The 10,212-nt window shown below is 40.4% G+C and overlaps 1 protein-coding gene across 1 annotated transcript in view; it reads left to right on the forward strand.

Moving 5' to 3' along the window:
* Positions 1–1,685: 1,685 nt before the first annotated feature.
* The window catches only part of Usp22 (ubiquitin specific peptidase 22), a 23,125-nt gene continuing 14,598 nt past the window's right edge, over positions 1,686–10,212 (forward strand). Inside the window, exons 1-4 of the mRNA XM_010637391.2 lie at positions 1,686–1,935; positions 5,825–5,938; positions 7,813–7,914; positions 8,979–9,148. Of these exons, the coding sequence (XP_010635693.1) occupies positions 1,701–1,935; positions 5,825–5,938; positions 7,813–7,914; positions 8,979–9,148 (621 nt within the window). The 5' untranslated portion in view covers positions 1,686–1,700. The remainder of the gene's footprint in view (positions 1,936–5,824; positions 5,939–7,812; positions 7,915–8,978; positions 9,149–10,212) is intronic.

The following is a 10,212-nucleotide window of genomic DNA, read 5'->3' on the forward strand; positions in this document are numbered from 1 at the left end:
AAACATAAAAGGTTTATTTTGGCTCACAGTTTTGGAAGTTCCAGTCTGACATTGTTTGGGATTGTGGCAAGGCAGCACATCATGGCAGGAGTGCATGGGGAGCCTACTTGTTCACTTCACAGCTGGGACAGGAGAAATAAACACAGCCCCTCTTCTTGGCATCCCACAGATCCCTTCAAGGGCGTGTCTCCAGTGACCTATAGACCTTCCACCAGGACACACCTGTTACAGTTTCTGCCACCTCCCAATAGTCCTGGGCTGGGAACCGAGCTTTTAACACATTGTCCTTTAGGGGACATTCTAGATACAAACTGTAGCACTACTTATCCCAGTAATGCTATTTATGACTTGAATTTGGTTGTGTATTCAGCCTAGGATGCATTGCATTTTTTTCTTTTTCTAGATTCTCATCTAGAATTCCACAGCCTTGTTTTGTACTCAGCCTTTGACTTGTACTCAGATTTTCAAGGTGTATCACATTCCATTTTCTGTTGTGTTTATACCACAGTTTATTAATTCATCAGTTGATCTATATCTGATCAGTTCCCATGAATTTGGCTTTTTTGAATTATACAGGATTTTTTTTTAAACCTAGTTTTAATGTCTATTGATTTTTGCTTGAACCAGTTACTACTGTGATGATTATAATGTGAAGAAGATTTTTCTTCATTGTCACTAATATTGTTAGATGGAAATCTGCTATGAAGAAGACTTAAAAGAGCTAGGGTATAGTTCTCATGTCTGGTATTAATTTCAGTATGGATGTGGGTTTTTTATTCTATGTTGAATAATTCATTCTTGTTATTATTGATGATGATTCTCAGATTTTGCCAAGATTGCCCAATGGGATTCTTACATTGGTCCTTCTTTCATTCCACATGTGGCTGCAGTTGAAATGTTAGTTTGTTTTTTGATTGTACAATTTTTTTTTTTTTTTTTTTTTTTTTTGGTACCGGGGATTGAACTCGGGTCCTTGTGCTTGCAAGGCAGGCCACCGAACTGCTGAGCTAAATCCGCAGCCCCTAGTGTGTTTTTTGAGACAGGGTCTTACTACATAGTTCAGATTGGCTGTGAACTGACTGTGTGGCCCAGGCTGGCCTTGAACGCGTGACAGTCCCCCTGCCTCAGCTTCCCAAGTGCTGAGGTTACAGGTGTGCACCAACCCACCTGGGAATAAACCTTTGTGTGTATTGCTTTGATTCGTATCCTACTCTTTTTTTTTGGTACCAGGGATCGAACTTGGGACCTTACACTTGGCAGATGGCGGAACCACTGAGCTAAATCCCCATCCCGTCCTACTGTTTTCTTTTTTGTGGTTTTATTTTTGTCATTTTGCTTCTAAATTTGCCATGCTGTTGGAATCTGGCTTATCAAGCCTCAAGTGTAGCCTAGGTTACAGGTGGCTAGATGGGAGTTGTTGTCCTAGAGTGGGGATGGCCCTAGCTGAGGAGCAGAATGTGATGAACATCCCAGTAGTTTCCTGGTAGACAGCTAAGATTGTGCATGTTTTCTTATATGGAGCTAGTTTTGTTTGTTTTGTTTGTGGTACCAGGGATTGATCTCAGGACCTTGTGCTTCCGAGGCAGGTACAGCGCCACTGAGCTAAATCCTCAGTCCTTGAAGCTAGTTTTGAGCTAAGTGAAGCAAGTCTTTATTTAGGGGAATTAAATAGTGATCTTTTAGAGTAGGAAGGCTTCGAGATGAAATTTCCCCCTTCCATTATATCCTTGGCTTGGATATTTCCCTCGGAAAACTCCTGTTGCATTGCACACTGGTCATTCATTCTGTACTCTGAATTTCAGGCCAAGTCCTGCGTCTGCCATGTGTGTGGTGTCCACCTGAACCGGCTACACTCTTGTCTCTACTGTGTCTTCTTTGGCTGCTTCACAAAGAAGCACATCCATGAGCATGCCAAGACAAAGCGGCACAACCTGGGTATGTTTTTTTCACATTCTCTAAAGATTTTTTTCTCATTCCTTAAACAATACTGTGCTTTCCTTGCCTTGTAATGAATATCAAACCCTTATCTTTCCCTTTGAGACACGCAGTCAGGAACTAGATCAGGCAGATTTGCAAAGAGAGACCTTATGTGCCATACAGTTGGCCTTGTGGTTGCACATATGTGCATTCAGCCAATCTCAGATCAGATATACTCAGGACAAAACATTATGTCTATATTGAACAGTACATACTTTTTTCTCATTCCCTAAACCAAACAGCTGTTTACATAACATTAACATTGTATTAAATATTTAATCTAGAAATAAAGAGTATGGGAGGATATGAACAGATTATATACAAATGTCATTTTATGTAAGATATGTACATCTACAGATTTTGGTATTTATGGGGAATTCTGGGACCAGTCTATCCACCCCATAATGAAAGATACCTGTATTACATCATTGACATCCACATGAAGTTGAGTGTATATAGATGATTTTTACTGATTTCAACAAAATTTTTTCATTGTTTCCAAAAACATGAAAAGCTAGCTTAACATTATATGACATCAAGGCAGATTTACCTTTCATATACTTAAAAGTTCAAACTCCTCCTCACTTCTCAAGTTATATAAAACTTAAGCTTATTCTTGTTTTATTTCTGTGGTCCTTAAGTAATAGCACACTCCATTAAATGTTCATGAGATCTTCAGATGTCCGTCAGAAAATCATGTTCAGAGGGTCCAAGCCAGAAAATCTGGTTTGAAAAATACTTCATGTGGGACTAGCAATTCCACTAAAAGGTAAATTTAGACCTCCTTTCCTAAGATTGTGTATTCTGATGCCCTCCGGAAAATACTAGCCTAAAAAGTCCTAATCAAAAGCAGTATTGCACAAGTTTGTAAAGGTGCAAAAGAATCCATGTCTCTTAAAAAGCATACAGTGCCCACCATAAAGGATAGACCACAGCTTGAGCCACACCGTAACACTTTCAGTATAGTGTTCTCATCATTTGTTTTAAAGAAGTAAGGAGATATAGGTGTCTGCCTTATGTGAGGTGTTCGTGAGCCAGCTGTGATGACACACACATGGGGCTGTCAGCTCAGTGTCATACCTTTGCAACAGCTACAATTGTAAAAGAAACACTGCTTAATTTCTAGGTGTCTTGGTTCTAGGTTATATTGAAGAGTAAGAAAATTCAAAAAATCTATTTTTCTTTTTTTTATAGTTTACCTCAATTTTTGTGAGCTTTTTTCATAGTAGAGAATAATGGACCTAGCTCAGTGGCAACTAATAATAGCAATTGTTTGCAAAAAGATTGCTTGGAATTGAGGACTCAGGTTGTAACAGTGAGCTAACCAGCCTGTTTAGGAGAGCCAGTGGTATGTAGGGTTCTCCTCAGCTGCAGATCCAAAGAGAGGAACTAAGTTAGTGATGACTTTTTGCATTGAAGGGGCTGCCTTTTTTTTTTTTTTGTACCAGAGATTGAACTCAGGTCCTTCTTGTGAGGCAGGCCACGGAACCACTGAACTTAAATCCCTGGCCCAGTGACTTTTTACATTGAGAAACTAAAGGAAAAGGATGCTGATCAAGTCAATGTGGATGTGATCGAATTCTTTGGGATGTACTTTTAATAATATAAATGAAGAATCTTCCTGCCATTTGAATCTCAAACTAATTTAGGGTATTAGCATACCTGATTATTGATTTAGTGTGATTAAAAGAACTATAGAAAATTGGAGATATATTTGAGCTTAAAGTTTTCTGGAGAATTTTTCTATTACCCACATCATCTGTAAAAATTGCATGAGAAATTTGTGGTATTCATTTTAGCAATCTGTATAATAAACTCTGTCCTTGCCCTTGCACTAGAATGAGTAAATTTTTATAAAGATTGCTGTAAGAAAGAAAACCATGAAATTGGAGAAAGATCCAACCTTGTGCTGTTAGTCCATGAAGGTTATATGTGCATGTGTTGAAACTAAAAATTAGTTTTATGCTTCCTTTATGACAGAATGTATAAACTAAGCAGTCCCACATCTTTGAATTGACCAGCCTCATTCTGTATAAGGAACAAGCAGCCTTGATTACCTTGTGACCAAGTCTGACATCCTCGGAAAAATCCAGTAATACCATAAAGTACAGCCTGAAGCAGGTCATTAGAAAGCAATACTTTGCATTCCTCAGGTGGACATCCAGTTTTAATTGGAGCAGCCTGAGAGACAGACCTATAGTGAATCATGACTGAATACTGTAGCAATGCTCCTATAATAAAATGTTAGTAACCATAGGGCTATTGTTTGTGGTCTTAGGAAGGACAATGTGTGGGACAGTAAGAGCCAGGTCCAAGGTTCCACTTTCTCTGTCCAATTGCCCTGCAAAATTGCTTTAAGATAATGTGATAAAACACAAAAAGAACTCACTCTACCTTAGTGTAGTCTTTCATACCTGCTGACATCATCTGTAATGGTGGGTACACTACGGAACTTTGGAATTCAGGCAGAAGGCTGTGTAAAAACATGGAGGTGAAGAGGGTAACAACTCAGAGTGGATTGACTACACACTATTTAGTTTCAAGTAGGTTTTTGTTCCATGTTGAGTCATAAAGGCATGTATGAGCCATGAAGGACTGGCTTTTTAAATTTTTAACCTTTAACTTTCTGCATCTTGCAAGTTATTTCAGTTGTCCAAAAAGGAAAACAAGTATGTCGGGGGAGGGTTGATTTGTTCTGAGTTGGTGGTGTCCCCTCCATCTTCAAGGATATCCTGGGACCTGCTGAAGCAAGGTGCCTGTGTTGCCAACTGGTTTAGAAATTCCCAAGTGATTTAAAAAAAAAAAAAGAAAAAGAAAAGAAATTCCCATGATGTATAAAAGCAAGCAGACATCATCTCTGTACAGGAGAGGCCAGCAGTGCTGTGCCTGCCTTCTGCATTTGTGGATAAGGTTTTATACCCATTTTAGGCAGCTATATTGCTGTGCTTTAGCCTTTTACCTTGGCACTATCAAGGCTTTGACCTTAGAATAGTTTTGGTTGTGAAATAACTTTTCTAAAGGAACTATCTTGACTGTAGGTATTGCTTTGGGGTTTTCAGTTTTTAATTTTATATTGGAGTGAATTCACACAGCATACAGTTAACCACTTTAAAGTGTGCACTTCAGTTGCATTTAGTACATTTTCAGTTTTCTGTAACCATCATTTCTCTAGCTCAAAACATCTTCACTCCTCAGAACACCCCATGTCCATTAAGTAAGTCATTGAGTTGCTTGGCTAAAACTTGTGATTCTCTTGCCTCAGCCTCCCAGAGTGCTAGGATTGCAGATGTGTGCCACTTCTCCTAGTTCAGTGTGTATTCTGTACTCTGTTCTCTTGTCCCCTACATGTCTGATGATGCTGTGTGAGTTAAACACCCCCAATCCTTTTTTTTTTTTAATTGTTGAATTAGGAGAGTACTTTTCTTCCAGGTGCTCAAAGGACTTTATCTTCAGGTTAAAATAATTAAGAGCTCATGTACTAGTCCTGTTTTATAGATGTTTCAGTTGAGGAAGTGCACTGATGGGTAGCAGGCAGCTCTGGGCCAAGAAGTCAGGGGTGTCTAGGTAGAAACAATTTTATCTCTATCCTTAGAATATGAGGAGCTAATAACCCCAAGCAACAAAAGTAGCAGTAAGTTGCTGTAGCCTTCCTTTTTGTGATAGTGTTAGGAATTCCAGATATAGTAAAGCATTGTTACCCTGGACTCTTTATGAACTGAAAATATTTAATACTCATGTTTTAAATATCATACTGTTAGAAAACTTGACTTATATGTTTAACCGAGTCCTGAAGCATTGCTGCTTTGTATGAATTAAATTTTCTGTCTCTACCCTCCTTTCTTTGCAGCCATTGACCTCACATATGGAGGTATATATTGCTTTTTGTGTCAGGACTACATCTACGACAAAGATATGGAAATAATTGCCAAAGAGGAACAGCGGAAGGCTTGGAAGATTCAAGGTGGGGTTCTGCCTAAATTTACCTCCCTGATTTGTCTCATTACCCTGCAGTTCCCTCAGGTCTGTTGAGAACAGAACTTGGTCAGAAACTGGGAATACCAGAAACCAAGTGAGAGTGGGAGGGAGCAGGTACATCTGCACAGGTCAGGTCACCACTGGTGGAAGAGACATAGAGGTATCACCTGGGCATAGAGGTGGGGGTGGTGGGCCACGCAGGTGCCCAAAGCCCTGCCTTGAGGGGCTCTGCTGAAGTCAAGAAGAGTGCACTCTAGAAGGAGATGCTCTTCAATTAAGGGCATGTTTGCCGGCTGGAGCTGCAGCCCCAGCAAGGTCACATTTCTGTCTTATCTTGGAGGTGGTTGCTGCAACCCCAGACATCCCCAAAGAATGATTCGGCCTCAGTACCACAGTGTTCCAGAAAGCATTCTTTCTAATGTAATTAAAGATAAATGTATCTTGTTCTTCCAGTAGTGTAGACTATTTCACCAATTGAATTGTAGAATCTTGTAAAGTTATGAACCATTTAGGTGATTGCTAAATCTGTCTGCAGAGTAACATGGCCAGATGGGAAGTGAAGCGGCCCAGCACTCACTCAGCCTGCTCTCCTGACAGGTGCTTTGTGGCTCGAGTACCCCTCTGGGCTGTCCACTTGCTCCCTTCCCTGTCCTCATGTATTGTATTAGCTGTATAGAGTCCGAGGTACACCAGCATTGTGCAGCCATGTTCTTTTTATTTCTTCTTGGTCTCCCTTGGTTTCTTCATTTTCAGTCCCTACAGAAGCTTACAGTGGTCTGGAATAAGGATGCTGGGTGTAGTCAGCCCTAGTAGTTGGGTGAACACCTCCTCTCAAGCAGTAAGACCTGTCACTGTGTGCATAGGGAGCGCATAAAGCTGGCCCCTGCCTTACACGTTCTTGCCTTATTTTGCATTGAAAATGCCCTCATTTTTGAAAATGAAGAGTAGAAACAGGTGCTGTTGGTGATCAGAATTATTTCATGTTTAGCAGATCATTTCTGGAAACAGTCTCCAACTTGTATTTCCTGTTGTGTTCCCCCTAAAAAATGTAATAACATTATAACTCCGTATGTATATATTATATTTATATGTGTGTGTATGTTTATGCATATGCATGTATTTCTTTGTGCAGGACACTTAAATTATGAGACCACTTAAATTATGGGTTCAAGAAATGCACATCCCAGACTAAAATAGAATTCCTCTAAGGTCATTCTTCAATTCCACCTGCCCATAAGATACTACTTCTTAAAGTGTATTGAATTATGCAGACATTTTAGGCACCATAGGTGAAGTACCTCTGAGTGAATAGGGTGTTTATTAGGAGAAAATGATTCTTATGCGCATTTACACCACTACTACTGTCTTCTGCTTCAGTTCTGTTTTTTTTTGGGTACTGGGGATCGAACTCGGGTCCTTGCACTTGCAAGGCAGGTGGCGAAACCACTGAGCTAAATCCCCAGCCCTGTGTCTGTTTAGTTTGCTCAAAACTATGCTTCCTGTCAGTTTCACTCATTAGCTGGAAAATCCTTCATCTAAGTTTCTGCTGAGTAGCTGCAATCTCTGTATTGTACTCAGGGATTGAAGGCATTTGGGAAAAAAGTTTTTTTGCATTAGTGTTGGGGATGGCTTTCATGGGTAGTGGTTTCATTGTGATGGGAAATGTGGTGTATTCTTAAGACACTTGTCAAGAGAAGCTCCTTTAAATGATCTGATTACCTGTCTGTACAGTAGCATGTTAGAAAGCCTTGATGTTTTGAAGACCCTCTGAAACACAGCTTGATAAATCCTATATAACAACTTTTGTTTTATAATGCTCTGTAAAGGAAAATTTAGCTAGTAACACCTCTATCTATTTAGGTGTTGGAGAGAAGTTTTCAACTTGGGAACCAACCAAGAGGGAGCTGGAACTGCTGAAACACAACCCAAAAAGGAGGAAGATCACTTCCAACTGTACCATAGGTGAGTAGAGGACATTATAGAGTTCTGTTTTTTTTTTTTCACACTGTTGTGCTTCTTTCTTAGGGCTTTACAATACAACACAATTCTTTTTAATCCCAGCCAAAATGCATGCCATTATCAATTTGCTCAACATCCAGGTCTGAGCACCTGTTCTCTACAAGGACTGCCATTGGCTTGGGGTACAGAGGGATGAGCAGAGACTGTCCCTGCCTTGTGGCCCTGAGAGTCTACAAGTGTCACAGGACTTAAGTGCATTCTTTTGGGGGGGTGGTACCGGGGATCAAACTCCTCGGGTCCTTGTGCTCGCAAGGCAGGCTGCGGCACCACTGAGCTAAAGCCCCAGCCCCTTATGTTCATTTTTAGTCTGGCCAGGTTGATCTTGGGGAGAGAAATGATGTGTCTGGATGTGAGGGTATTTTCACATTGTTCTAAGAAATGAAGAAATGCATTTTAGAATATATAAAAAAGTATTTTGGGTTAAGGCTCTATTCTGACCTGGCTGTCTTTATAGAAAATACATACAATGGCCAAATGAGAGAGGAATGACGGCAGTAAACATTCCTCAATACAGTTCATATAAAAATGGTAAAAAAGTTAGAAAATACTCTGGCAGGCTGAGACAGTTACGTTTGAGTCTATTCTGTGTAACTTAGCAAGACCCTATCTCAAAATTAAAAGGGCTGAGGATATAGCTTAGTGTGGAGGCCCTGAGTTTGATCCCTGGTACCAGGGGGAAAATTTTTTTTTGGTACCAGGGATTGAACTTGGGACGTTACACTTGCAAATCAAGTGGTAGAACTACTGAGCTAAATCCCCAGCACAAGAGGTAGTTTTTTTAAAAATTTCCCCCCTGGGCCGAGGGGTTAGCAGGTTCTGCCACCTGCTTCAAAGCACAAGGTCCATAGTTCTATCCCCAGTACCAAAACTAAAAAACTACCTCTCTTCTTGCTCTTTCTTTGATTCATGAATGCGTGAATAAAAGAAAATGACCATACTGCACAGACCAGCATTATGTGTCATCTCTCAGTTCACAAGTAACACCTGCTCTCTGGCTTCCTGCCCAGGTCTTCGAGGGCTGATAAACCTTGGAAACACATGCTTCATGAACTGCATTGTCCAGGCTCTAACCCACACACCGCTCCTTAGGGATTTCTTCCTGTCTGACAGGCACCGCTGTGAGATGCAGAGCCCCAGCTCCTGCCTGGTGTGTGAGATGTCCTCGCTTTTTCAGGAGGTGAGCACCACTCGCCTCTGCCATGGAATGCTTCTTTCTACCTTTTTAAAAAGCATACAATGACCATAATCAGGGCAGGCAAATTTCCACAATCTACGTAGAGAATAAATATTTAAAATGTGCAGTTATTACGAAAGACACAGTTTTCTCAAAAGGAAGTGCTAGATAAGGGGAGTTTGGCTTGATTTTTGGAGGCACACGGCCCACCCAAGAGGAGAAGAAACTCTTCAGAGCAGCTCAGCAGAGTCAACTGGTAGAAGACATTAGTTCCCGTAAACACTGGTGATTTCACACTTCTCTTGTCTGCCACACTAGAACTCAGGGAGGCATAGGCCTCTTTCTTGCTTCAATCCCAAGGAAGGTGGGTCTCCTCCATTACCGATCCTTTCCAAGGATGTTGTCTGAAAGACTTGTGTTTCTGAGTAGTACCTGTCATGTGGTGGACCGCAATATAATTGGCCACTTCTCAGCTCAGGGTGGTTTGGAGTTTTGGCATTGAAAAATAAAACCATAGTACTTGCTTGTATGCAGATTTTACGTGAAAATTAGCATTTCTGTTCATCTTCTGACTCCATTTATTTAGGTCTTTAATTTCTCTCTCCAGTGCTTTCATTGTGTAGCTCTTGCACATATTCTGTGACCTCAGAGTATCTCATGTGTTTGGTATTGCAATAAATAGCATGATTTTTAGTTTCAGTTTCTAATTGTTTATTGCTAGTACATGTTGAGTGCCCCCAATCTGAGAATCAAAAATGCTCCAAAATCCAGACTTCTTGAGTGTCAGCAGTGTGCCACAACTGAAAAATTCTATCCTTGACCTGTGATGCTGGTTCAGTGTACACAAACTTTTATTTTCATGCACAGAATCATTAAAATATTAATGAAATTACTTGCAAGCTATACTGAGTTTTTGTTTAGACAAGTCCTGCCCTAATTATTATATATAATGTTTTATATATATATATACACACACACACACACACACACACACACACACACACACACACACACACACACACACACACACACACACACACACACACACACACACACACATATTCTCT

This window comes from Fukomys damarensis, unplaced genomic scaffold (genome assembly GCF_012274545.1).
Source record: "Fukomys damarensis isolate Sample0158 unplaced genomic scaffold, DMR_v1.0_HiC HiC_scaffold_23, whole genome shotgun sequence".
Lineage (NCBI taxonomy): Eukaryota > Metazoa > Chordata > Mammalia > Rodentia > Bathyergidae > Fukomys > Fukomys damarensis.